The sequence below is a fragment of the Coturnix japonica genome, chromosome 26 (genome assembly GCF_054131305.1).
Source record: "Coturnix japonica strain WE chromosome 26, WE-NBRP24, whole genome shotgun sequence".
Lineage (NCBI taxonomy): Eukaryota > Metazoa > Chordata > Aves > Galliformes > Phasianidae > Coturnix > Coturnix japonica.
Window position 1 is genome coordinate 2,208,476 of NC_140688.1, and position 26,541 is coordinate 2,235,016.

The 26,541-nt window shown below is 56.1% G+C and overlaps 5 protein-coding genes across 17 annotated transcripts in view; 4 read left to right on the forward strand and 1 right to left on the reverse strand.

The window, feature by feature from the left end:
• The first annotated feature begins 1,619 nt into the window (after positions 1-1,619).
• Positions 1,620-6,794, forward strand: LOC146756579 (uncharacterized). The gene is made up of 6 exons (XM_085524234.1): positions 1,620-1,633; positions 1,670-2,153; positions 2,268-2,324; positions 2,491-2,547; positions 2,685-3,164; positions 6,752-6,794. Exons 1-5 carry the CDS (start codon positions 1,620-1,622, stop codon positions 2,817-2,819), a joined length of 747 nt encoding a protein of 248 aa, XP_085380360.1. The 3' UTR covers positions 2,820-3,164; positions 6,752-6,794.
• Positions 3,073-26,541, forward strand: part of LOC146756580 (uncharacterized) — a 30,066-nt gene continuing 6,597 nt past the window's right edge. For 3 of the 11 annotated variants that reach the window (XR_014937248.1, XM_085524040.1, XM_085524039.1), the window contains exons 1-4: positions 3,938-4,214; positions 4,590-4,631; positions 5,687-5,854; positions 6,575-6,661. Coding sequence is in view for 9 of the 11 variants with exons in the window: in XM_085524040.1 (XP_085380166.1) it covers positions 4,012-4,214; positions 4,590-4,631; positions 5,687-5,854; positions 6,575-6,661 (500 nt within the window). In the remaining 2 variants the exon portion in view is untranslated. Of the gene's footprint in view, positions 3,212-3,929; positions 4,252-4,589; positions 4,632-5,686; positions 5,855-6,574; positions 6,662-6,748; positions 6,891-7,223; positions 7,266-8,078; positions 8,284-26,541 lie in introns of those variants that run through there. The other 8 variants (XM_085524041.1, XM_085524036.1, XM_085524037.1 and 5 more) reach the window with 8 other exon arrangements.
• Positions 10,087-13,410, reverse strand: LOC146756581 (SUN domain-containing protein 2-like). Of its 3 annotated transcripts, XM_085524096.1 has the most exons (5): positions 13,326-13,410; positions 12,691-12,791; positions 11,885-12,052; positions 11,078-11,164; positions 10,087-10,422 (listed from the first exon to the last, which is right to left on the reverse strand). In XM_085524096.1, the coding sequence occupies exons 1-5, from the start codon at positions 13,369-13,371 to the stop codon at positions 10,315-10,317; spliced, it is 510 nt and encodes a 169-aa protein (XP_085380222.1). In that variant the 5' UTR covers positions 13,372-13,410; the 3' UTR covers positions 10,087-10,314. The 3 variants fall into 3 exon arrangements, with proteins under 3 accessions (XP_085380222.1, XP_085380220.1, XP_085380221.1); XM_085524094.1 differs by having other exon boundaries at positions 12,691-13,364; XM_085524095.1 differs by lacking the exon at positions 10,087-10,422 and adding an exon at positions 10,560-10,679 and having other exon boundaries at positions 12,691-13,364.
• LOC146756582 (uncharacterized) lies at positions 24,000-24,976 on the forward strand. The gene is made up of 2 exons (XM_085524059.1): positions 24,000-24,623; positions 24,738-24,976. The coding sequence occupies exons 1-2, from the start codon at positions 24,000-24,002 to the stop codon at positions 24,930-24,932; spliced, it is 819 nt and encodes a 272-aa protein (XP_085380185.1). The 3' UTR covers positions 24,933-24,976.
• Positions 25,034-26,270, forward strand: LOC146756583 (uncharacterized). The gene is made up of 5 exons (XM_085524110.1): positions 25,034-25,214; positions 25,297-25,361; positions 25,593-25,668; positions 25,869-25,915; positions 26,069-26,270. The coding sequence occupies exons 1-5, from the start codon at positions 25,107-25,109 to the stop codon at positions 26,268-26,270; spliced, it is 498 nt and encodes a 165-aa protein (XP_085380236.1). The 5' UTR covers positions 25,034-25,106.

Here is a 26,541-nt window from a genome sequence, read left to right on the forward strand (position 1 = left end):
ACTTCTGGCACTGGCGTTCCACATGGCATGAGGAGGGGGCTGTAGGACAGGGCACGGCACGGGAGCCAGAAGACAATGGTCCTTGGGTTAAAAGGGGAGGGGGACTGCGCACATTCCCTTTGTGTCCCGTCCCCCCCCCCCCGACTCCATCCCATAACCCGTGTAAACCACCCCAACACCATCCCATAACCCATCCCAACCCCAAACCCATCCCATAACCTCTAGAACCCCTGCCGGCACATGGGGTCCAGGCCAGGCCAAAAGCCAGATGGCAAGGAAGGCCCGAAGGAGAAAGCCGTCTGGTCGGATGGTTGCGGGGCGCCTGCCAGGCCAAAGGCCGGCTTGGGGATCCCTGCCAGGCCAGAAGCCTGCAGGCCTGGGAAGCCCTGCCAGGCCAAGAGCCTGCCGCCGGCCGGCAAACACTGGAACGCCAAAAGCTGACTGGCCAGCCTGGGGAGTCCTACTAGGCCAACATCCAGCCTGCCCGGGGCTCACTGCCAGGCAACAAAATGGCTGACTGACCTGCTGGGCCTGTGAGGCCAAAAGCCGGCCACGTAGTCCGGGGGGACCTTGCCAGGCCTGAAGCTGGTAATGCGGTTAGATGGGCACTGCCAGGCTAAAAGCCAGCTGTCTGCTCTGGGGGGCACTGCCAGCTCAAATGCCTGCAGGCCAGGGAAGCCCTTCCAGGACAAAGGCCGATGATCTCACTATAGTGTCATACTTGATCCCAACAAAAAGACATTTTCTTCCAAAAACACTGCTTTTCATCTCCAAAAGAAGAAATTTTCTACAAAAAATCACTCTTCTTAGCACAATATGATTCTTTCTCCCCAGTATAAGATTTTTGTCTCAAAAATGCAATGATTTCAGCATTCAATATCTATTTATGTCAAGATTTAGACAGTTTTCACCCGAATATCACTATTTATCCCAGAATGCAGAAAGGTGCATTCTTTCTTTCCAGGATCCCAATAACCAGCTGTGCTGTTTATGACGCTTCATGGCTTCTCCTGGTGGTTCGACGTGTCCGGCCTCACCTAGAAAGGAAAACTCAAAGCACAAACAGTTCCTAACAGGTGCCACAGGAGGATTTTCTCTCTGCCACTGGATGGACCAACCAGATGCTGCCTGGAGGGTTTCACTTCACTGGAAGGACAGGAATGGGAGCCTGAGCACATCCAAGCTGAACTTCAATACTCAATGTGTTCAATGCTCACAACGAATGGGTTGGTTCCAATGGGCCCTATGCCCCCACTAAAGAGCTTTGACAGCTCACAGCACTTGCCCAGAGCACTGCGGGTTGTTTCTCCTCTGCACTGTGGGGTCTCAGGGGTGGGAGCCTGCAGTTTTCTAAGCTTATTTTGGCTGAAAACAAGTCCCGTGTCAAAGAAAGCCAAGCCTGCCCCTTGATCCTCATTGAGCTCTGAGGCCGACCTGCCCTGGGTGCCCAATGAGCACCAGTGAGAGCTGTAGCAATCGAGATGCTCATCATTAGAGATGGCAGCGGTCAAGAGGTTCAGGCCCATGCAGGAAGATGCTGAGAAGGGCAGCGGGCTCAGCATCTCATCCTGAGGCCAGCCTGCCTGAGGAGGCCACCTCCATCCCCACTGGTGGGGGCCATGGCACACAAGGGGTGAGCATCAGCCTGAAAAGAGCTGGGCTCCTGCAGGCAGGGCAGGCAGCAGGCGGGCTCAGAATGGGCAGCAGCCATCACCGCCTGCATTCCATTGCGTCGAATAGGCTGCTGTGTGACATGGAACCCAGGAGCCACATCAGAGCGGCTGCAGGGCGGTGGGTGCCACATCCTGGAGGAGCTTCTGGCGAACGACTGGAAGCATTTGGAAGGGATGAGTTCCCACGTGGCTGTTGCCAACAAGGAGCAACCCGCGTGTGTGATGCGCACCAAGATGAGCTGGTGGGAGGACGGCCCCGCAACAGGCTGTGGCTCCCAGGAGTCCAGATGGCACCAGCAAAGGTGTGGGGATCCACAGCCAGCACACGGCACCGTTGCCAATGGGCACCAGCCGGCCCCATTCCGCAAGCGGTGCGGGTCCTGCAAGCAGCTGTGTGAGTGGTACAGCAATGCGGGCCCAGTTTGCCAGCGGAACATTAACAGCATGCAGCAAGTGGAGCTGCTGCAGGAGCTGGAGCAGGTGAGCACCTAATGGACGGGCACACAAGGGCCGAGCTGCCGGCTGAAGGGCACCCTGCCCATGGCATGGCAGCAGAGGGCCAGGGGACAACGCTGCTCCCTTCCCCTCCCACAGGCTCATGAGCAGCTCATGGAGAACCGCACGGCCACGGCCAGGGAGTCTTTGTTGAAGGTGAGGAGATGCTGCTGTGTGGTGTGGGGTGGGAGAAGTGCCCTCGTGTGGGTCTGCAGCTCCAGCCCTGCAGGCCCTGCTTGCCCCGATGGAGGAGGCAGGAAGGGACGGAGCCCCATGGGAGCACCGGTGCCCTGACGGTCGATGCTCTTCTGCTTTCCCACAGAATGCCCAGCAAATACGGGCTGAAAGAATGGCTGCCCGTAAAGAGGAGCTGGAGCAGGTAGGGGGCAGTGAGGGCTCGTCCTCACAGCTCGGCATCCTCACGCCTCTGGCTGTGCAGGAGGACCTCGGTCCCAATCCCTCGGGTCCATGGGACCCAACGCAGCCACCCCTGGTGGTACACGCTTTGTCTTGCAGGAGAAGCAGCTCATTGCCCAGCTGGAAGAGCAGCTGAAGGCTGAGACAGAGGAGTTCGAGCCTGCCCGAGGAGCCGTCTGTCCTCACATCCACATCGCTGCCACCCAGCAACGAAGGAACGGGGTCTCCCACTGAGGAGATGGCAGCAGCAGGGGCTAACGGATCGTTGGTCAGCTGCTCATCCCGCCCGTGCCGGCCTCTCATTGGTCAGCGGGTACCCCGCCGACGCGTGTCGCCGTCTCATTGGTCAGCGGCAGCGCCGCCGGCTCCGATTGGCTGAGGCTCCGCGCGCGGGAGCGGCCGCCATCTTGTGTCTCGGGGCCTCCCGGCTCTCCCTTCGTTCGGCTGAAGCCGCTGCCGCAGCCCGGGCCACCCCGCACGGCAGCGCCGGTGCAGCCGCTGAGTGCCGGAGCTGTCCGGGCAGCACCGAGACGGAACCGCGGCACGACGGGAGCGGTGCTGAGGACGGCGGCGCCGGAGGTGTGCGGGAGAACGGGGCCGGGCCGGGCCGGGGAGAGGAAGCTGAGGTGGGCTGTGGGTGTAGGGGGCAGTGGGGGAGGAGTGGGGGGGATGGGGGAGTTGAGGGGGCTGTGGGGTAATGTGTGGCCGTGGGGGGGCTGTAGGTCCTATGGGGCTGTAGGGAGGGCCTAGGGTAATGTGGGGCTGTGGGGGGCAGTGGGATGGATGTAGGGGTGAACAGTGGGGGAGATGGGGTTGTAGTGGGCTGTGTGGGGATCCCGAGGGATAGGAGGAAATGGGTGGCTGTGAGGGGAATGTGGGGTCTGCCGGTGGCTGTAGGGGGATATGGGGATGTAGGTAGGTGAAGTGGGAATGTAGAAAGGTGTGAGGGGCTTATCGGGAGAGCTGTGGGTCTCTAGGGAGCACTGTTTGGGCTGTAGAGGGTTATAGGGCTGTGCGGGGTTTGTTAGGAGGATATGGGGCTGTAAGGTGCTAGGGGGAGTGTAGGGGTAGATGTAGGTGTATGTGGGGCTATGGGGAGCTTCCTAGTGGCCATAGGAGGGGGTATGGGGTTCTAGAGAGTTGTCTGGGACTTTTGATGTGGTCTAGGGCTATATGGGACAGCGGGGGCTGTGGGGAGAATATAGATGACTGTGGAGGGGCTAGAGGGCTGATGCTGGGCTGTGGGGGGCTCCAGGGGATCATGGAGCTCTAGGGGGCTGGGGTGCTCTGTAGGGCTGTGGGGGAGTTGTAAGGTTCTAAAGGGGGGGGTGTAGGGTGCTCTGGGTGGATTATAGGAGGATATGTGTCTCTAAGGGACTGTGGGTGGGCAGTAGGAGGATTCTAGTGGGATACAGTGTTATAGGGGATGTATGGGGCTATAGAGTGGGTTATAGGGGCATGTGGGGCTAGAAGGCTCTCCCTCGCTTCCCCTTTCATTTCCCCCTCCCCTTTCCCCTTCCATAGCAGAGTGGGTGAAACGCTAGTCCTGAAATTTCAGTCAGAATTGGAAGAGAGAAGGGAACGGCAGGAACGGATCAGCCGGGCCATGGGGCAATATCTGCTGGGGAGGTACCGGATGTTGGGGAAATGCTGCCCCCAGTGCCAGGTGGGGGGGGGGACATGGTGGGTCGGGAAGGGGCCCGGGGGGGGGGGGGCAGTGTGGGGGTTGTGGTAGAGATGGGGGGGCTGAGGGGGGGTCTGGAGGGGATAGTGGGGTGTTGTAAGCAGGGGAGCTGCTGCCCCCATTGCCAGGTGGGGGGGTTATGGGGTGGGGGATTGCTATGGGGGGGTATTACTGTTGGGGATGGAGAAATGTTGTGGGGTCTGAAGTGGGGGGTTGGGTTCATGGTGGGGAGGCGGGGGTGGGAGTGGGCCATGGCACTGTGGGGGGCTCCCTGTGACTCCCCCACCTCTAAACTGTACCCACCCCTCCCCACCCCCCAGACGATTTTCCTACAGGACTATTAGCAGCATCTCTGGAAAGGGGTGAGTTGGAGGGGGGAATTGGGGGTCAGGTGGTGGGGGGATGGGAGTGGGATGGGGGGTTGTAGATGGGGGGCAAAGGGTTGGAGGGTGGATACGGAGTGGGGTCAAGGGACCCATACTCCATGAACCCATGGAGTGGGGTTAAGGGACTCACCTGGCAGCCTCGTTTCGGGGGGGGCGGTGCCCCGAGCACCCCCTGCCTCAAAGAGGCGCCCAGAGCCCCCTGCCCCCCCTGTGGCCTCTAAGATCTGGGGGGCGAAATGGGGGCAGCGCAGCAGCAAAGATGTGGCGGCTGCGACCAACACGACGGGGGTGGGTCCTGCTGCACCCCAGGTGTTTAGATAAGGCCACCAGAGCCCGGCAGAAAACACCGGGAGGACCCCCCCGAGCTGCCAACCCCACCACAAAAGCCCGGAGCCAACAGCTGCCCCGCTGCCCTTCATCCCCTCCCCCAGCCGCCAGCTCTAAGTGGGGCAGGAGAAGCTCGGGGGGGTCGGAGAACGTGGGGAAGAGGCTGGTGGCCAAATGGGTGGTTAAGTGGGGCGAGGGGGGGGTCCTGAGGCAGAGGAGGAAGAAGAGGCGCAGGGAAGGGGCAGAGCTGGGTGCTGGGCTAAGGAAGCCAAGCAGTGTCGGAAGGAGGCAGGGATGGGACAAAGACCCCCCTGGGACCCCCAGAGGGCGGCGTGGAGCAACGCCGGCTCCGCAGTGGACAGCAGTTGGGCTTCTCAGAGCCCCCTAGCACCCATAGCAGCTGGGCCTGGGCTGCATGGGTTAGGAGGAAGGAGTGGACAAGGAGGTGGTGTGGAAGGGGAGGGATGGGATCCAGCGAGGGGCTGCTATGGAGGTCCCCCCTGGGATCCTGAGGTGCTCCATCATTGGGAGCCCTGGAGGTGGTGCCATGGGGGGGATCCTTGTGATCTGGATCCCACAGTGCTGTGCCAAGGGGACCCTTGGGATCCAGCAGCGCGATGTGGAGCGGATCCCCAGCATCCAGTGATGTGACAACACTGGGACCCTTTGCCTCACCACTGATGGACGCATCTCTCTCATTTCAGCCTGATATTTCTGTTGGCAACTGCTGGGCTTTCCGAGGTTCACAGGGCCATGCCGTCATCCAGCTGCCGGAGAACATCTGGCCCACAGCTTTCACCATGTGGCATGTCTCCAAGGCGGTGTCTCCCTCTGGGGATGTCAGCAGTGCCCCCAGAGACTTTGCCATCTTGGTAAGTCTCTGCCTGCTGCTGCTTCTGGAGGCCCCCGAGGAAAAAGCTTTGCCATAGAGCCCCATAAGAGCCCATTGAACCCCTATAGAGCCCCAGAGACAAGCAACAGAACACCATAACCACAACATAAGACCCTATAGACCCCCACAGACACCCTGAAGAGCCCTATAGAGCCCCCACAGACACCCCAGAGAGCCCCATAATGCTCCGTAAAACCCCATAGAGCTGCACAAGAAGCTCATAGAGAACCAAAGAGCCTCATGGTGCTTCACAGACACCCAACAGGGCCCCATAAGGGCCCTACAGACACCCAACAGAGCCCCATAACTGCCGCATAGAGCCCTGTAAGACCCCATAGAGCCACACAAGAGCTCATAGAGCACCATAGAGCCACACGGTAGACACTCAACAGAGCCACATACGACCCCATACAGTTGGGAGCTCCCAAATTTCAGTGGTGGGCTGCTGCAGAGCACGGCATCCTGCCTGAGGGCACCGAATCCCTCGGCTGGTTCCATGTCTCCAAAGGCCTCTGCTGCTCTTTGTGGCCGAGCAGCTGGGAGCAATTGCTCCACGTGCCCTGACTCAGGTTCACCCTCCGCTGTGCTCCAATCCTACCAGAGCACAGGGAGGGTTGGAAGGGCTCCCACCTTTGGCCTCAGTGTGTTCTTTATGGCACGGCCTGCCTAAGTGTGACCGCCATCATCTCTTGTCTTTGAGGGAGTGGATGAGGATGAAGTGGAAACTCTCCTGCGATCGTTTATCTATGACGTGGACGGAGAGATCGCGCAGACCTTCCATGTTCAGGTATGGCAAGTGCAATGGGGGAGGCTGGGCTGCCTGCACGGCATGGGAAGAAAGAGCTTTTTTTTTTTTCCTTTTCCCCTTCCATAGCAGAGTGGGTGAAACGGTAGTCCTGAAATTTCAGTCAGAATTGGAAGAGAGAAGGGAACGGCAGGAACGGATCAGCCGGGCCATGGGGCAATACCTGCTGGGGAGGTACCGGATGTTGGGGAAATGCTGCCCCCAGTGTCAGGTGGGGGGGGGCCATGGGGGGTTGGGAAGGGGCCTGGAGGGGGGGAGCAGTGTGGGGGTTGTGGTAGAGATGGGGGGGCTGAGGGGGGGTCTGGAGGGGATAGTGGGGTGTTGTAAGCAGGGGAGCTGCTGCCCCCATTGCCAGGTGGGGGGGTTATGGGGTGGGGGATTGCTATGGGGGGGTATTACTGTTGAGGATGGAGAAATGTTGTGGGGTCTGGTGTGGAGGGTTGGATTCATGGGGGGAGGCGGGGGTGGGAGTGGGCCATGGCGCTGTGGGGGGGTCCCTGTGACTCCCCCACCTCTAAACTTTTCCCACCTACCCTCCCTCCAGATCATTCTCCTACAGGACTATTAGCAGCATCTCTGGAACAGGGTGAGTTGGAGGGGGGAATTGGGGGTCAGGTGGGGGATGGGGGGGGGTTGTGAATGGGATGGGGGGGAGCAAAGGCTTGGAGGGCGGATACGGAGTGGGGTCAAGGGAGGGGGTATGTGGGGCTGGGACGGGGTAAGGGGTAGGGATGGGGGGTGAGGAATGGGGCTGTGGGGTGCTCAGGGGTTGGGCATGTGGGGGTTGGAATGGGGTCTTTGGGGGTCAAGGGGTGGGGGTGGGGGTGATATGGGATAGGGTCATGGCGGGTGAAAGGGGAATGGGGTCATGGGACGGGGGGGTGAAGATATGAGGAGGGGTTGCAGGGCCATGGAATAGGGATTTTTGGGGGGGGCGGTGAGGGATGGAGTGGGGAGGGGTCCAGGGGGTGGGGATTAGGTTGGGGTTGTGGGTCTAGATGGGGATCTGGATGGGAGGGTGGGGGCAATGGTTATGGGGGGGATGTATGGGATGGGGTGAGGGGGGACCTGGGGATGGGGGCGATATGGGATGTGATCGAGGTGGGGGGGTTGGGGGCTGTGGGATGGGGTTATGGGGAGTTACAAAGGGAATGGGATGGCAGTTGGGCTGGGTTACGGGATGGAGTGGGGGGGTCACAGAGAATGGGATGGGGTGGGGTGGGATGGGATGGGATGGGGGGGTTATAGAGGTGTTGGGATGGGTTTGGGGTTGGGATGGGTTATGGGATGGCGTTGGGGTGGTTTACAGGGGTTATGGGATGGGGTTGGGGGGGAGCTCACAGGGAATGTGAGCAGTCCCCCTCCCCCTTTAACTCCCATCCCCCCCTTTTCCTCACAGCGCCGCAGTCACAGGGAAGGGGCTGCAGCAACATCAACTGCTGCAGCAGTGAGAGCTGAGAATCCTAAGCACTAGGCCAACAGGGATATCTGTTTTTCTGCAGTATGAACCTTTTAATATTTAACATTTGCTCTTGCTCTTCTACATCACGACGTTATACTTAATATAAACATCTACATAGAAATAAACTATAATCAAAACATAATATGCGCATGGGTCTGCATACAAATATATACACAGAGTTACCGACTGTACTGCCCTAGCATCAGATTCCTTTGCGGTACACATTGAACATCCCCCCTAACCCTAACCCTGCACTAACCCTACACTAACCCTAACCTCTCCCTTGTTCTGCCTTTCTAAGGCCCTGGACTGGCCCACTGCCTTTTGGCCTGGCAGGGCACCTGGCCGGCTCGATTTTGGCCTTGGAGGGCTTCCTTTGCAATGTGCTGTGGAAAAGGGAGTTGAAGGGAAGGGAAGGGAAAAGAAGGGAAGGGAAAAGAAGGGAAGGGAAGGGGACCCAGTGTGTTTAGTGGAGCGTGGGAAAGATTGTGAGCCTGAAGTATTCGGCCCATGAGGAACCGGGGGAGATAGAGATGAGCGTGGAGTAACAGGGTTCTGATGTGCACAAGGGGTTGCCTGCATGTGAGCTCCTGCTCTGAGTCCTCGGTCCTTCAGCAGGGAGGTGGTTGCTCACACACAGACACTGGGTGATGCCCAAGGTGCCTGGGCTGCTCCTGATGTGTGCCAGTGCTTGTAAACCGTGTGGGAAGTCCCTTTGACAGACACCTTCTTCCTGGGCATCAGCTGAGGGCCAGAGAGGGGATAGCACCGGCTGTCTGGTGAATTCACATGCAGCTGCAAGTGCGGCACAGGGCCTTCAGGAAAGCCATGCCTATGGTGTGTCCGTGCTGCTACGTCAGCTCCAAGACCCACGATGGCTCTGATGCCTGTGTGCCACCTTCTGCACACTGATACCATAGATGAGCTCTCCAGTCCAGCTGTGTCCAGGGATGCTTTCCAATGAGGATGTTGACACGTGTGGTTTTGCACTAATGCAAACAGCAACACACAAGAAGCTCGAAATCTTGGTAGAGCTGCAGGCCTGAGCTCCTGTTTGGACCACAGGGGCACAGCTGAATGGCTTCCACAACTGCACTGTAGCACAAGGAGGATACAGAGTCTTTAGGATGGATGGGCGAGGAGACAAGGAAGGGCGGCTGCCCTCTGTGAGAGTGCACTGAGCTCTGCCGGGGGATGGAAGAGCAGCCATGTCAGAGCTAATGGAAATGGCCAACAGAGGAGACCAACAGTGACTGTTCTCAGCTTCCTGATCAGGGAGAGCAAGTGGAAGGTGCCCTCTGCAGACAGATGGGAGCCTGATGTTGTCAGGCTCTTGTCCCCTTTGGCGGCCTTTTGCACTCCAGTATGTGCTGCAGGGACAGCACAGCAGGGCATGTGGCATCCAGCAGATCCCTGGAGAGCACAGATGGCCGCTTCTTGACCAAGCCATGGAGGAACCAAAGAGGAGAGGTGCTCTGCTGGATCTCATACTCTCCGGCATGGAAGGTCTGGTAAGAATTGTGAAGGTCAAAGGGGCATCAGGCCATGTGCAAGATGCAAATGGATCTCTTTTTATTTATTTATTTATTTATTATTATTTATTTATTTAAATTTATTTATTTATTTTTATTTATTTATTTTTATTTATTTATTTATTTATTTATTTAATTTAAATTTATTTATTTTTTATTTCTCTTTTTATTTATTTATTTTATTTATTATTTATTTATTATTATTTATTAATTTATTTATTTATTATTTATTTTATTATTATTTTGATGCTGATGTCACGGCTCCGTGCCTGCAGCTTGTTACCTGGGACTCAGCCGTGTCAGCACGTTCCTCTGCCTCATCCAGCATGTGCTGGATGGCAGGAAATTTCCTGGCAACAAGTTGGCCTGCTTGTCCTGTGGCTTAGCCCCGGCCCCTACCCCGGTCTCCCCCCAAACACCCACCCAACTCATCCCCGCAGCTCCTCCCTCCCCCCAACCAGCCTTGAGGCGGGCAGAAAGTTATCGACATCTCTTCATTGAATGATCAATCCCTAATTAAAACCCTCTGGTAGACATCAGAGTTTAGGGGTTTTTAGGGTTTATTAGGGTTTTTTATGGTTTTTAGGTTTTTTTAGGGGTTTTTAGGGTTTATTAGGGTTTTTAGGTGTTTTTAGAGGTTTTTAGGGGTTGCCGTGGATTTCCAAACGGTACACGCAGGTGTAATCTGTGTTCCCCCAGTTGCTTCGCACCTCCAGTTTGATCCTTCGGTAGGACTGAAGGGGCTTCTCCTGCCAATGCAAAGAGGAGAGGCTTCGTTATGGGCCGGAGGGGGACCAGTGCCACATAGTGCCCCATAGCTCCCACTGTTCGCCCCATAGATCCCAAAGCATCCCATAGATCTCATAGTGCCCCACAGCTACCACTGTTCGCCCCACAGTCAATGATTTCCTGGAATTCTGATCCATATTCAATAGTTGTTTAGCATGCAGACCCCTCTCTTGTTATCACCCATCTTATCAGTGTGGGAATCAAATGTTGTTTGTGCCTTTAGAACAAGAGAAGAATCTTTTCTTTCAAGGTTTCAGTATATAAGTGAAGTAGTTTGTAGTTATTTCAAGGTCTCATTATATAAGTGAAGTAGTTTGTAGTTATTTCAAGGTCTCAGTATACAAGTGAAGCAGTTTTTAGTTATTTCAAGATCTCAGTATATAAGTGAAGCAGTTTGTAGTTATTTCAAGGTCTCAGTATACAAGTGAAGCAGTAGCAGAGGAGAGAGGCTTTGTTATGGGCATGGGAAGAGCCCCGGCACAACAAGTGCTTCCAAAGGCTTGCAAAAGGGACCCCGCGGGAGTCGGCCATGTTGGAGAGCAGAGGGTGGGCAGGAAAGCTCTTTCTTCCCATGACTTGCAGGCAGCCCAGCCTCCCCCATTGCACTTGCCATACCTGAACATGGAAGGTCTGGGCGATCTCTCCGTCCACATCGTAAACAAATGATCCCAGGAGAGTTTCCATTTCGTCCTCATCCACTCCCTCAAAGACAAGAGATGATGGCGGTCACACTTAGGCAGGCCGTGCCATAAAGAACACACTGAGGCCAAAGGTGGGAGCCCTTCCAACCCTCCCTGTGCTCTGGTAGGATTGGAGCACAACGGAGGGCGAACCTGAGTCAGGGCACGTGGAGCAATTGCTCCCAGCTGCTCGGCCACAAAGAGCAGCAGAGGCCTTTGGAGACATGGAACCAGCCGAGGGATTCGGTGCCCTCAGGCAGGATGCCGTGCTCTGCAGCAGCCCACCACTGAAATTTGGGAACTCCCAACTGTATGGGGTCGTATGTGGCTCTGTTGGGTGTCTACCATGTGGCTCTATGGTGCTCTATGAGCTCTTGTGTGTCTCTATGGGGTCTTACAGGGCTCTATGCGGCAGTTATGGGGCTCTGTTGGGTGTCTGTAGGGCCCTTATGGGGCCCTGTTGGGTGTCTGTCGGGCACCATGAGGCTCTTTGGATCTCTATGAGCTTCTTGTGCAGCTCTATGGGGTCTTATGGAGCATTATGGGGCTCTCTGGGGTGTCTGTGGGGGCTCTATAGGGCTCTTCAGGGTGTCTGTGGTGGTCTATGGGGTCTTATGTTGTGGTTATGGTGTTCTGTTGGTTGTCTCTGGGGCTCTATAGGGGTTCAATGGGCTCTTATGGGGCTCTATGGCAAAGCTTTTTCCTCGGGGGCCTCCAGAAGCAGCAGCTGGCGGAGACTTACCAAGATGGCAAAGTCTCTGGGGGCACTGCTGACATCCCCAGAGGGAGACACCGCCTTGGAGACATGCCAAACAGTGAAAGCCGTGGGCCAGATGTTCTCCGGCAGCTGGATGACGGCGTGGCCCTGTGAACCTCGGAAAGCCCAGCAATTGCCAACAGAAACATCGGGCTGAAATGAGAGAGATGCGTCCATCAGTGGTGAGGCAAAGAGTCGCCAGAGCTGGATGCTGGGCAAGGAGCACAGAATTTGTCTTCTGTGTGGGCTGCCGTGCTCCCCATAATGGAACGCTACTCAAGGGACAGGAGGGGAATATGCAAAGGTTTGGACAACAGCTCTGGAGTCAACCGCCTTTCTTTGCTTGCCCAGAGTCGGCGGGGCAGCCCTCCCCAGCATCTGTCAGCCCAGCACCCTCCCAACGCTGGTGTCAGTGATGTGGGGAAGAGTGTGGGCTGAGCAGAGCAGCTGGGCCAAAGGAAATGGATGTGCAGCCAGAATGGGGTGAGGATGGGGGGAGGGAGAATGAGGGGAAGGGTTGGGGGTAGGAAAGACTGGGGGAAGGATCGGGGAGGATGGAGGGAGGAATGGGGAGGATGGGGGGGAAGGATGGGGAAGTATGGGGGGGAAGGATGGGGGCAGAAGGATGGGGTGAAGGATTGGGAGGGGGAAAGGATGGAGGGGGACGGATCAGGGGAAGGAAGGACTGGGGGATGGAGGGGGAGCCCTTATGGGGCTCTGTGGGGTGTCTGCGGGGGGAGGGGGGCGAAAGCAAGGGGGGAAGCCCACAGTCAGCACTTCTCCTGCCATACCTGCAAGAGGGTCTCAGGGGACTTCGCAGAGGAAAAGAGGGGAGAAAGCCGGCCTTTCCCACCGTAACTCTTGGTTGTCCTCTCCACATCAACAGTGGCACCTGAAATAAAGATGGACAGACGTGCACTGGGACAGCCCAGAGACAAGCTGAAGGAGTGAATGCTCATTCCCCAAAGCTCTTGGCGGGGCTCTGGGGTGCAGAATCCCTCCCGCTGTGTATGGGAACTGCTGAGTCTGATGCGCTGATTGAGCACCTGGGGAAACGAGACGGTCAGCCCTGGGAGCAGAGTTGAAGGGTTTTTAAATTCTCAGAGATGGGGGCTTTAGACGGGATGTGAGGAGGAAATTCTTGACCCCCAGTGGGCGGTGAGGCCCTGCATTGTGCTGCCCAGAGGAGCCATGGATGCCCCATTCCCGGAGGCGTTGGAGACCAGGTTGGATGGGGCCCTGAGCACCTTGATGCAAAGGGTGGCAGTCCTGTCAGTGGCAGGGAGTTGGACTGGGATGGTCTTAAGGTCCCTTCAGACCTCAGCCATCCTAAAGCTCTATGAGATAAGTGTGACAGGAAGCAGAGCTGGGCAGGTTTTGGGGAGTGCCAGGCGCAAAGCTGAGGGTAGTGAAGCTGTCTACATACCCAGGGATTTCAGAGCCCAGTTGGGCATCCAGTAGCTGTTTTCCATGACTTTCTCAATTGCATGCCGTGTCAACAGCAGAATTTCCTGGCAACAAACAGGGAGTGGAGAGACAGCAGTGAGCACAAAGACAGGAGATGGATGTGGCCCATCCAGGGGGAACTCATGGCTCTGCACAGAGCACTAATGCCGGGGGCGGGGGCCACACGGATGGTAAGAAGCCCAGCGCCTGGACCAGCAATGGTGGAGCTGAGATGTTACTGCTGCAGGGCCTGGCACGGTGGTATGGTGCCAGGCCAGCTATGCTGCGGGCGGATCCACCTCCATGGGTTCATCAGGACCAGCCAGGGGGAATTCATGGCTCTGCACAGAGCACCCTGATCCCAGCTTTACCATGCAGACAGCACCAGCAGCAGTTCTCAGTGTGGGGAGCAAAGTAGCTCCAAGACACAGGGGAGGCTGAGCCTGAGAGCCAGGTGTGGGGCAGGCGGCCAGAGCACAGAGCTGTCCCTGTAAAGGGCTGGAAGGAAACAGGAGGGAGCATTATCATTACCTCTCTCTTCAGACCGTGGATCCCATTCTCCTCCAGGACATCAAACAATGATTCTACAATGAGCTCCTTCTTGACTGACAGCTGAGTACTTTTCAGGTTTGGTTCTGGCCAGACCAGTGAGTTCCTGAAGGCAAAGCAAAGCAAGTCTTGTTCAGCAATGTCCACCCCGCAGGTCAGAGTTCCAGTGCCACGAGGTGAAGGATTCTGGGGGGTTGTGCCCTTCCTTATCCCCCGGCCCCTTTTGTTCCTTTGCTTTGCCAAGGGCTGCCTTCACCATATAGATGGGAAAGGCTGGAGCCCTGGGCACAAAGTGAAGGCGTGCATAGAGCACACAGCCAGCCGAGGCCATGCTACAGAGCCAGGTGCATGGCAAGGAAGTGTTCTTACCCCAGAGACAGGAGCTCATGCACAGGTCCTGCTGACACCACCTGGAAGAGAAAAGCATTTGATGGGAGGAAGCACCAGGAGCACGGCCAGAGCTTCCAAAGGAGCTTCCCAGGGAGCCGCTGGCAGAATTTCCTGCTACTTCCCAGCACTTTGCAGAGGACCGCTGCCCAAAGTTGGGCCCTTCAGCCCTCCACGTGCTGCAGAGCATCTGCTGCTTCTCCGCTTGCTTTCCCATCCCTCCAGACTCTACAGTGTCACGGACGAGCCAAAGGCCCCTTCTTCCCATGTGCTGTTGCCTTCAGCCTGAGCTCCGTGCTGGGCACTGGGAAGATGCTGCCACACCAAAGCCCGTCCTGCTGCCAAGGCAGCCCCCAGCCTGGCTCAGGAGCCCACAGAGTCTCAGCAGCAATGGGCCCGTGGCCAAACTCCCCCTGTCCCCACGGAAGCTGAAGGGCAGAGCTTTGTCTTCTGCCGCACGCTGTGGCACTGACCTGCAGGACATTTCCCCAGGCTCCCAATATCCAGAGGAAGGCTCCAGCTGTGGGAGACATCAGTCAGGAGAGACCATTAGTTTGCCAGAGTGCTCGGAGCCCTGCAGCCCATTTCCCTCCTCCCAACCCAGTGGGGACATGCCGTGTGGGACAGTCCCGCTCCTTGGCTGTGCTGGGATGGCTTTGGGTGGGGAACACTCACCAGAAAGGACCGCTAGAAGCAGGACGTGAGTCCCCCTTCCCCTCTCTTGAGCGACACGTTGCCTAAGGGAGAGATCAGATGGTGGTTATCACAGCCCAGCGTGGGGACACGGTCTCCTGGGATCCTTTTAGCAGACAGCTGCCACCGGGTTCCTCTGCCCAGCAGAGTTGTGAGTCCCAGGGGGCCCTTTAGCAAGAGCTGGCCAGTGCCACAGCACCCATGGGACGCATGAGAGTGAGGGGCTCTGCTGTGCTAAGGTGGGCAGCGGCCTGGCCCCGTTCTGGCCCTCCCGAGAGCAGGAACAGGGCTGTGCCCACGGAAAGGGAGTTTGGGCTGCCTGGCTGGAGAAAGCCCGGCAGCACGCAGTGATTCTGGCTTCCCCTCCCCACATTCTGGGCCTGCTGCACCCACCTGCCCAGCTGGGCTGGCATTTTGGCTCCTTCACTCCTCGCACAGACACAGAGAACGGCTTGCTCTCCTCCCAGGAACACAAGCACCTCTCCACTCGCCTGCTCTGCACTCCTCGCGGGACTGCAGTGCTGCACAGCTCTGCAGTGTGGCTCAGTGGGACGGCAGGTTCTGATGTCATAATGGCTGACAGCTGTGAGGGCCAAGTGACGCCTTCTATGAGCTCACAGGGTGTGCCCAGGAGGGACAGACCCCGTGGGTTTGCCCCCAGCCCAAGGCTGGAATTCCCAGAAACAGCTCCGAGCTCCTTTGGATGCCCTAGTAAATATGGCTGTGCCATTGCACAGCTGCTCTCATCCTGGGCACGGACAGGCCGTGTGCTGCTGGCAGGGGCTGTGAAAGTCACAGACTCATAGAATGGCCTGGGTTGAAAAGGAACGTAATGCTCATCCACTTCCAACCCCCTGCTATGTGCAGAGTCGCCAACCAGCAGCCCAGGCTGCCCAGAGCCACGTCCAGCCTGGCCTTGAATGCCTGCAGGGATGGGGCATCCACAGCCTCCTTGGGCAACCTGTTCCAGTGCGTCACCACCTTCAGAGTGAAAGACTTCCTCCTAGTATTTAATTTAAGCCTTCCCATCTCAGTTTAAAACCATTCCCTCTTGTTCTAACACTAGATCTAGATCAATCCATGTCTGTGACAGGGGTGCCGTAGGCCTGTGCCCCCCATGGTCTCCAAAATGTGGGAGGGGAAAAAGGAAAATGGTAGGTGGATGGAGCTGGGCTCAAGGAAACAAACAGAGCAGCAGCAGCAACGATCTAAGGAGAAAGACTTACTTTACTAACTACAATGTTGGAATGCAAGATAACACAATATAATACAATGTAATTGAAATTGAGGTCCTCTGGGCTGTGTAGTTCTTCTCTGCGCTCCACAGGATGTTGTGAGGTGGGAAACCAATAGCAAACATTACACAACCATGACAGTTACGCAGCTGCAGACATCTGGCCAGAAGGTGTGGTACAGGCGGCTGGGTCATGCCCCAGTACAAGCTGAAGCGTTGACCCAGGATAGAAATACGACCTGTATCTTGCCCTGGAGGGCAGACACTCCCCTCCTGCTACCCCTGAAACATCCGTATTACTCCCGGTGAGTCTTTGGGCCTCTAGGATCACCGGAAGGAATGAAATGCCATCAAAGCATTCCAGTGCTGCTGTCAGATCATGTGCAGCATCTGGTGATGGTCTGCATGGGACTGATGGAGCGTAGGATGGACCTGCACCTCACAACCACATGCCTCCAGTAGCACCATCTGGCACTGGCCCATAAAAGAACATGAACTTTAATTGAGCATCACTCATTTTAAATTGTGTCAGCATGTATTGTGACAGGAAATTATACAAGCATTGAGATGAGTCAGATCTCTGTATTAGGGAAGACTCACCCTTTAGTTAACGCAATCACTGGTTCAGGCCATAAAGGGGTGGAGTATATGGGAGGTGTTGAATCATGGCCTGTACCTCTGATCGATCACCTGAGGTGAGCAATGAGTCAGCCAAAGGAGCACAGGTGAAGGCTTCATCTCTCCTAGACCCACTGAAGGGCTGACTGCCACAGGGGCAGGATCTCTTTTTAGAGATCGCTCCTCTTGGAGTTTTCTTGTGAGCCTACAACACTGGTGACCATTTTCCATTTATTTCTGATTATCCTTTTCCACTGCAATCATCTTTCCTGCTATATGCTCTCTAAAGACCAGCCTTGCTTCTCTGTATACTTGTCATTTATGTACTTGCTGATTATACAGTGGGTCCCCCTCAAACTGCCGGGCATCCAACCTTCCTCCTCCTCTGCCAGCTCACCCCCTGGCCCCGTCCACCTTTGCCACCTCCCATGTTGTGTTTGTCATGGAGATGCACGGTGCTGGGGCAGGCCAAAACTCAGTACCCTGACAGCAAGCACATTTCCAAAATCTCTGCTCCATTCCTCATCCTGCTGGCTCATTAGAAGATCCAATTGATAGCTTAGCCATCCAACCAGAGCAGAGGAAATGTGATTGCTATGGTAAGCCTGGAGAACAGAGCAGGGGAGTAAACATTTCCGCCTCTGGCTGTTTGTTCCTTGAGGGATGCCATCCATCTCCTTCCCACCCTTCCTAGACTGCCCACGTGCCAGCTCCAGATTCTGCCCAGCCTTTGGGGGAATCGCTGTGACCACACAGTCGCGCCACTGCCTTGTGCACTGGATTTCACAGCATCCTGATGGTGAGTAGTGGTCTTGTGAGGATGCTGAGCAACGCTCTTGAGCTCTGCCCTTTTCCTGGACCAGTGCCTCAAGCCATCCTGAGCCCAGAGCCTGTCTCTCTTTTTCCCTGATGTTCCATGGCAAAGTGAGCAAAATTGGACTTTGCCAGCCACTAGCTTCACAACCCAAAGGACAGCAGCAGAGCAGTCCTGCAGCTCATGGCAGCCCTGTGGCTCTGCCCTTTGCCAAGCTGGAGAGCTGAGTCAGCTCCGAGATGTGGGACCAGTTGTCCTCCTGACAGTTGATCCTGATCCTCCCCTGAGTCCTGTTGCTAACCACTGATAAGAGGAGCAGGTAACAGACAGAAGGATCTGGCCTTCTTCTGGGTAATAGACATCTGCATGAGGGAGATAGATTGTGTTTTTGCAGTGAAGCAAGTGCTTCTGGTATGTAGAGCAGGCCTTTGTTGTGGGACCAACATTTTCTGTATGCAGTGCAGGCCTTTACTGAACCCTCTCATGAAACAGTGAAGCTGTGAGGTGAGTCATTTTTCTTCCACTAGAGCAGTGAGCACTAACAGGGGTTGACTGTTTTTCTTCCACTAGCGGGGCAATTTGACATGGGTAGGACTGAGCACTGACGTAAGGCAGGTGTGCAGGGAAAAGGGAGAACCCAGTACAGAACAAAGTGAACATGCCTTAAGAAAATTGCCCACCTGCTTCACAATGACAGCACATCAAAAACAACAGGTTGGTAACCACTGCATATTAAAAAAACCAATGAGTGAACGCCAGGAGAGCATCACCCGCATTAGACTTAGAGTATATAACGGCATGGATTGCACCCATCAGCATGCAATTTCTCCCTTACCGGCAGGGGTTGCGTGCCCGTTATTGCAATAATGAATAAACATTGCTGCTATCACTAAGATCCTTGCCTTGCCTGAAAATTTGGATGTTGAGCTTTTCTCACACAGAGGTCTCACACACATGGCAGGGAGCATCCCAGGCCATGGTGTCAGAGGTGGCTGTCAGCTGGGGAGTAGGAATCGTGTTGGAAGCACTGGATGGCAATGCTTGGTGTCTTGAACAGAAGCACTCTGTTAGATTTGATGCAGGAAAAAGTGCTGTGCCACAGCCTTTGAGAGCATTTTGTCTGTTGTGCAGGCCTCACTGAGAAACTATGGCAGAGGATTTGGTGTGTTCTGTGCTGAGCCTGAACACTGCCAAACAGGCTTCTCCTCAGCCGTGGCATCCAGTTCCCTTGTGCCTATTAGCACAGGCCACCAGCAGTTGTCCTGAGTATGGAACACTGCCATGAGCAGCCAGCAGCCCTGCTGTATGCCTGGAGGGCACTGGTTGTGTTCCCCAACGCCCCCCCCCCAGGCCCCATGCTAAAGTTGTGTCTGTTTATGTCCACTGGTTATAGTATACAGAGCTGCGGAGCACGTTGGAATGGCTCCTCTGGGATCAGGTGGCCTTCTGCAGAAGCATCTCCAGCTCCCATCCTCGGGTCCATCTATGCTGACATGCTGGATGTAGGGATGTTCCCAGTGGCTGGCTTTGGTCACAGCGGGCGCTTCCTGACGGTGACCCCTCAGATCCAGGGGTAGATCACACAGCAGAGCTTAGCTGGGTCCTGCTGGCTGTTCAGATTGCTTGTTTTTCACTTGTTTTGTTTTCAATTGACGGAGTAGCTGGTGTGAATGGGGAGTGCTGCGCAGTCAGGACCAGTCGGTTATGGAAATGACACATGCCCAGAAATGTTATGAAAACAATTGTCCAGGCAGTGAGAGGTCCTGGTGGGACAGAAGGTGAAGCAGAGATGAGAATTTCATTTAACAAGGAAAGGAGGAAAAGACAGAAGAATACAGCAAGAATGGGGGATAGATTTACCTCCTAGAAAATTCAGTAAGCTCTGCATAACCTGACATGTGTGATGTCTGCATATTCCCCTAGAACGTGCAACACTTTGTTTCTTCATGTTATTTGAAGCTCTGCTGTGGTTTGATCAAGTTGCTCCTGATGCCAGCCACGGGTGCAACTTAAAACATTCTCAGCAGAACGGTAATAGAGGTTGCTCAAAAGGAACTAAAGGAATTAAAGAGTTAAACTGAAGCCAGCACTTAGCGTCCTCTCACCAGCCATCACCTCTGGTCAGCCATCAAAAAGGAGTGTACCATCAGTGGCCTTGAGGCCTAATTCCTACAGACCTGTGTGGTGGCCCTGAGGGCCTACACCTAGTAACCAAGGGGTTAAAGGAGACCTATGGAACAAGAAGCTTTTCAAGAGGATGAGAGACCACGGATGCCAATGAGAGAGAGCACTAGACCTGGCCTGCAGGCCAGGAGAGAGGCCTCTAGTCCTCTAGCCATCTCAGCCTTCCTCTGGACCTCCATGTCTCTAAGCCCTCCCATAGGTGTCTAAGTCTGTACACCTCTGCACCTTCTTTGGTGCCTGAGTGCCCCTGGGCCACCCTGTGGCTCTCTTGGCCTCTCTGTCTCAAGACCTCTAGTCCAGCTTCAAGGTCTTCAGGCTTCTTGAGCTGTAGGTGTCCAGACCTCGAGGTACAAGTACAACCCCCAGCTCATCTTGGCCTCTGCTCTTCTAGGCTTTCTCTTGCTTGGCCTCCATGCCTCCCTTTGGCCTCAAGACTACTAAGCTGCAAGGCCTCTTGGCCAGGCTCTCGGCCTCCCTCCAGGCTGTTTTACCTTAAGGCCTCTAAGCCTCCTGGGCAACCTCTAAGCCTTTAGGCTTCCCCCTATGCCTCTAGGACAGCTTGCAGGCATCTGTGCCTCCAGGTGTGTTCTCCATTACAGCTCTAAGCCTTCCTTTGTGCCATAAATGCTCATGGACATGTGGCCTCTTTTTTGGCCTCCCTCTGTGCATCAGGCTCTCAAAACTTCAGTGCTTCCAGTCCAGCCCTTTAGTACCTCGGCTCCAGGCCTACCCTTAAGCTTCAAGGACTTTAGGCTCTACAGGGCTGTTAAGGCCTCTCAGCCTCCTTTTTTTGGCTATGTCCAATAGAACCACCACTGCCCTTGATGCTCTGTACCATAACCCCCACAGCTTAGCCCCGTAAGCTATGCACCATAAGCTTCTGCTTTGCCTACAAGCTATGGCCTCCAATGTTCCCCATGGGGCTCTACACAACATGGCCAGGGACAGAAATGGGGCTGTTTCTGCCCTTCTTATCACCCGGCCCCTCCCACCGTCTGTCAGGGGCAGTAACCCACAGGAACCATAGAGAACCAAAAGAACATCATAGAGAGTCATAGAGCCACATAAGAACGACAGGGAGCAATAGAGACCCACGGGGAGCCAAGGGGAACAAATACAGACCCATATGGGACCTGAGGTCGCCCTATTAACGGTTTCATGCCCCCTTGAACTCTCTCTTCAAAGTTCTTTTCAAATTTCCCTTACGGTACTTGTTGGCTATCGGTCTCATGCCGGTATTTAGCCTTAGATGGAGTTTACCACCCGCTTTGGGCTGCATTCCCAAGCAACCCGACTCCAAGAAGCTATACTGACACACTCACACATGTACCTGCAGGGACCCATATTAGTGCATAGGGGAACATACTGTCCTGTAGCAACCAACTGTGCCCCACAGCCAGTTACAATGATGTTCAGTCACCATGGATCAAGGTTCACGGCACTGTGGGATGGCCTGAGTGGCCAACTCACACTCTTGGCCACCCTCCATCTCCCGTGGCTCCCACACCAACCCCACAGCACTACCCACACTAAGCCCTGTCCCACAAATGCAGCTGCTGCCGCTCAACAATTCTTATTGGCTGAAAGCAGGAGAGTTGAGAGATCCAAAGGGGTTGTGAGATCAGAGGTTGGGGCTGGAAGGCAGAGCATCTGCAGCTTTCGTTCCTCACTGAGTCCTTTCTATTGGGAAAGGAGATGGAGGGAGGTGAGAAGATGGAGGGCAGGGATGTGGGGTAGGAACCCACCTTGATGCTGATGTCACGGCTCCATGCCTGCAGCTTGTTACCCTGGGACTCAGCCGTGTCAGCACGTTCCTCTGCCTCATCCAGCATGTGCTGTGCCCTGGGGAACTTGGCCAAGTTGGCCTGCTTGTCCTGTGGCCTAGCCCCGGCCCCCACCCCGGTCTCCCCCCAAACACCCACCCAACTCATCCCCGCAGCTCCTCCCTCCCCCCAACCAGCCTCGAGGCGGGCAGAAAGTTATCAACATCTCTTCATTGAATGATCAATCCCTAATTAAAACCCTCTGGTAGACATCAGAGTTTAGGGGGTTTTAGGGTTTATTAGGGTTTTTAATGGTTTTTAGATTTTTTTAGGGGTTTTTAGGGTTTATTAGGGCTTTTTAGGGGTTTTTAGGTGTTTTTAGAGGTTTTTAGGCGTTGCCGTGGATTTCCACTCGGTACACGCAGGTGTATTCCGCGTACCCCCAGTTGCTCCACACATCCAGTTTGATCCTTTGGTAGGATTGAAGGGGCTTCTCCTGCCAATGCAAAGAGGAGAGGCTTTGTTATGGGCTCTGTTAGGGGCTGGAGGGCTTATTAAGGGTTCATCAGGAGGTGGATCCACCTCCATGGGCTCCATGGAGGGGGTCACACGGCTGGTCCAGCCGTGACGGGAACGGGCTCTCTTGCCTGTCTGCCGCCTGATGGTCCTGGCGGGCCCCCTCCTCCTCCTCTTCGACCCTGCTGTCCCCAGCTACATCTTCCCACCTAAATCCTGGGAATCCTCCAGCCTCGCTCTCTTAGCTCCCCACATGGCTGTTAATGGCCAGAGCTCTCAGAGGTGAGTGCGTTGCGTGGGGCAGCGGTGACCAAGGTGACTGCTGTGACATGGCCAGGGTTCTAACATGGTGGCCACACTGCTGGCACTGCTGGCACTGGCGTTCCACATGGCACGAGGAGGGGGCTGTAGGACAGGGCACGGCACGGGAGCCAGAAGACAATGGTCCTTGGGTTAAAATGGGAGGGGGACTGCGCACATTCCCTTTGTGTCCCCCCCCCCCCCGACTCCATCCCATAACCCGTGTAAACCACCCCAACACCATCCCATAACCCATCCCAACCCCAAACCCATCCCATAACCTCTAGAACCCCTGCCGGCACATGGGGTCCAGGCCAGGCCAAAAGCCAGATGGCAAGGAAGGCCCGAAGGAGAAAGCCGTCTGGTCGGATGGTTGCGGGGCGCCTGCCAGGCCAAAGGCCGGCTTGGGGATCCCTGCCAGGCCAGAAGCCTGCAGGCCTGGGAAGCCCTGCCAGGCCAAGAGCCTGCCGCCGGCTGGCAAACACTGGAACGCCAAAAGCTGACTGGCCAGCCTGGGGAGTCCTACCAGGCCAACATCCAGCCTGCCCGGGGCTCACTGCCAGGCAACAAAATGGCTGACTGACCTGCTGGGCCTGTGAGGCCAAAAGCCGGCCACGCAGTCGGGGGGGACCTTGCCAGGCCTGAAGCTGGTAATGTGGTTAGATGGGCACTGCCAGGCTAAAAGCCAGCTGTCTGCTCTGGGGGGCACTGCCAGCTCAAATGCCTGCAGGCCAGGGAAGCCCTTCCAGGACAAAGGCCGATGATCTCACTATAGTGTCATACTTGATCCCGACAAAAAGACATTTTCTTCCAAAAACACTGCTTTTCATCTCCAAAAGAAGAAATTTTCTACAAAAAATCACTCTTCTTAGCACAATATGATTCTTTCTCCCCAGTATAAGATTTTTGTCTCAAAAATGCAATGATTTCAGCATTCAATATCTATTTATGTCAAGATTTAGACAGTTTTCACCCGAATATCACTATTTATCCCAGAATGCAGAAAGGTGCATTCTTTCTTTCCAGGATCCCAATAACCAGCTGTGCTGTTTATGACGCTTCATGGCTTCTCCTGGTGGTTCGACGTGTCCGGCCTCACCTAGAAAGGAAAACTCAAAGCACAAACAGTTCCTAACAGGTGCCACAGGAGGATTTTCTCTCTGCCACTGGATGGACCAACCAGATGCTGCCTGGAGGGTTTCACTTCACTGGAAGGACAGGAATGGGAGCCTGAGCAGATCCAAGCTGAACTTCAATACTCAATGTGTTCAATGCTCACAACGAATGGGTTGGTTCCAATGGGCCCTATGCCCCCACTAAAGAGCTTTGACAGCTCACAGCACTTGCCCAGGGCACTGCAGGTTGTTTCTCCTCTGCACTGTGGGGTCTCAGGGGTGGGAGCCTGCAGTTTTCTAAGCTTATTTTGGCTGAAAACAAGTCCCGTGTCAAAGAAAGCCAAGCCTGCCCCTTGATCCTCATTGAGCTCTGAGGCCGACCTGCCCTGGGTGCCCAATGAGCACCAGTGAGAGCTGCAGCAATCGAGATGCTCATCATTAGAGATGGCAGCGGTCAAGAGGTTCAGGCCCATGCAGGAAGATGCTGAGAAGGGCAGCGGGCTCAGCATCTCATCCTGAGGCCAGCCTGCCTGAGGAGGCCACCTCCATCCCCACTGGTGGGGGCCATGGCACACAAGGGGTGAGCATCAGCCTGAAAAGAGCAGAGCTGGGCTCCTGCAGGCAGGGCAGGCAGCAGGCGGGCTCAGAATGGGCAGCAGCCATCACCGCCTGCATTCCATTGCGTCGAATAGGCTGCTGTGTGACATGGAACCCAGGAGCCGCATCAGAGCGGCTGCAGGGCGGTGGGTGCCACATCCAGGAGGAGCTTCTGGCGAACGACTGGAAGCATTTGGAAGGGATGAGTTCCCATGTGGCTGTTGCCAACAAGGAGCAACCTGCGTGTGTGATGCGCACCAAGATGAGCTGGTGGGAGGACGGCCCCGCAACAGGCTGTGGCTCCCAGGAGTCCAGATGGCACCAGCAAAGGTGTGGGGATCCACAGCCAGCACACGGCACCGTTGCCAATGGGCACCAGCCGGCCCCATTCCGCAAGCGGTGCGGGTCCTGCAAGCAGCTGTGTGAGTGGTACAGCAATGCGGGCCCAGTTTGCCAGCGGAACATTAACAGCATGCAGCAAGTGGAGCTGCTGCAGGAGCTGGAGCAGGTGAGCACCTAATGGACGGGCACACAAGGGCCGAGCTGCCGGCTGAAGGGCACCCTGCCCATGGCATGGCAGCAGAGGGCCGGGGGACAACGCTGCTCCCTTCCCCTCCCACAGGCTCATGAGCAGCTCATGGAGAACCGCACGGCCACGGCCAGGGAGTCTTTATTGAAGGTGAGGAGATGCTGCTGTGTGGTGTGGGGTGGGAGAAGTGCCCTCGTGTGGGTCTGCAGCTCCAGCCCTGCAGGCCCTGCTTGCCCCGATGGAGGAGGCAGGAAGGGACGGAGCCCCATGGGAGCACCAGTGCCCTGACGGTCGATGCTCTTCTGCTTTCCCACAGAATGCCCAGCAAATAAGGGCTGAAAGAATGGCTGCCCGTAAAGAGGAGCTGGAGCAGGTAGGGGGCAGTGAGGGCTCGTCCTCACAGCTCGGCATCCTCACGCCTCTGGCTGTGCAGGAGGACCTCGGTCCCAATCCCTCGGGTCCATGGGACCCAACGCAGCCACCCCTGGTGGTACACGCTTTGTCTTGCAGGAGAAGCAGCTCATTGCCCAGCTGGAAGAGCAGCTGAAGGCTGAGACAGAGGAGATCGAGGTAGTGTGGTGGGTTGAGGGAAGGGGTGGGGGGCTGCTCACCCCCATGTTGTGGACCTGGAGCTCATGTTTTTGTCTTCCAGGTGCTGCACAGGGAGAAACAGCGCCTGCGAGAGGAGCGGGAGGAGCTGGAGCTGGAGGGTGCCTGGTGAGTGGGTGTGGTGAGTGGGACCCACCCATGGGACCCTGCACCCCACGCCTGCACACGGGGGTCTCTGACACACCTGGGGCAGCAATGGGACTGCAGTGCTGCTGGAGATAGGGCTCTGGTTACTGCACGGTGTGGCAGAGCAGCCCCATCCCAGCCCTGGGGGGTGGGCACACAGTGCTGGGGAGCCCCCCGTGGTGATAGACTCCAACCAAGCCTTGTTCAACACAGGCAACAGCATCAGATGGAGCTGGAGGTGGAGTGTGAGCCTGGGGCTGTGCTGCCGGAGCTGGTGGAGGCACAGCTGGTAAGGGGCAGAACACACAGCACCCTCACCCCATCCAACAGGGGTCTCCCCATCCAACAGTGGTCTCCCCATGCAATGGGGTCTCCTTGAGGACAGGGCTCCTTCCAGCACTGTTGTGCTGCTGGGCTCCCGAGTCCTGCATGAACCCCCTGCTGTGCAGCAGACCCTGACCTCCATCTCTGCCCCATCTTCACCTACAGGAGAAGAAGGAGCGGGCGAGGAGACGTGGGTTCTCCTTCTGGATGCAGTGAGTATCCCCTCATTGCTCTTTGCCAACAGCAGCCGGGTTCCCATCAATGTGCTGATGGCCTGGACCCCTCTTCAGCCCCTTTGGCACCATATGGGGCTGTGCTGCCATGGGGCAGGGACGCCTCATTCCCAACCCTCTTTCACCCCACAGGACCATCTGCCTCATCTTCGTCTGCCTCCAGCTGCTGCTCATTGCTGTGCTGGGCTCTGCCCTATTTTACGCCCAGCACTATGACCAGGAGCTGCTCTATCGGCTCCTGCTGCGGGTGCTGCCCCAGCCAATGTACGCTTCCGTGGCGTACTTTGCAAGCAGGACCCTGCGTGTGGTCTGTGATGGGCTGCTGCCCATCTGACCACCCAGCTCAGTAACCCCTCCCAGCTCGGGGCTGCGTGCTGGGATAGGGGACAGGGCTCTGTCCCCACGGAAGGGGCCTCTCCTGTGCTCCTGCCCCCAGGCACAGCAGTGGGGCCGCCATTTGGGGTGGTTTACCACGGGTTATGGGATGGAGTCGGGGGAGGGGGCGCTCACAGGGAATGTGAGCAGTGCCCCTCCCCTTATAACTCCCATCCCCAACTTTTCCTCACAGAGCGCAGCAGACACAGCGAAGGGGCTGCAGCAACATC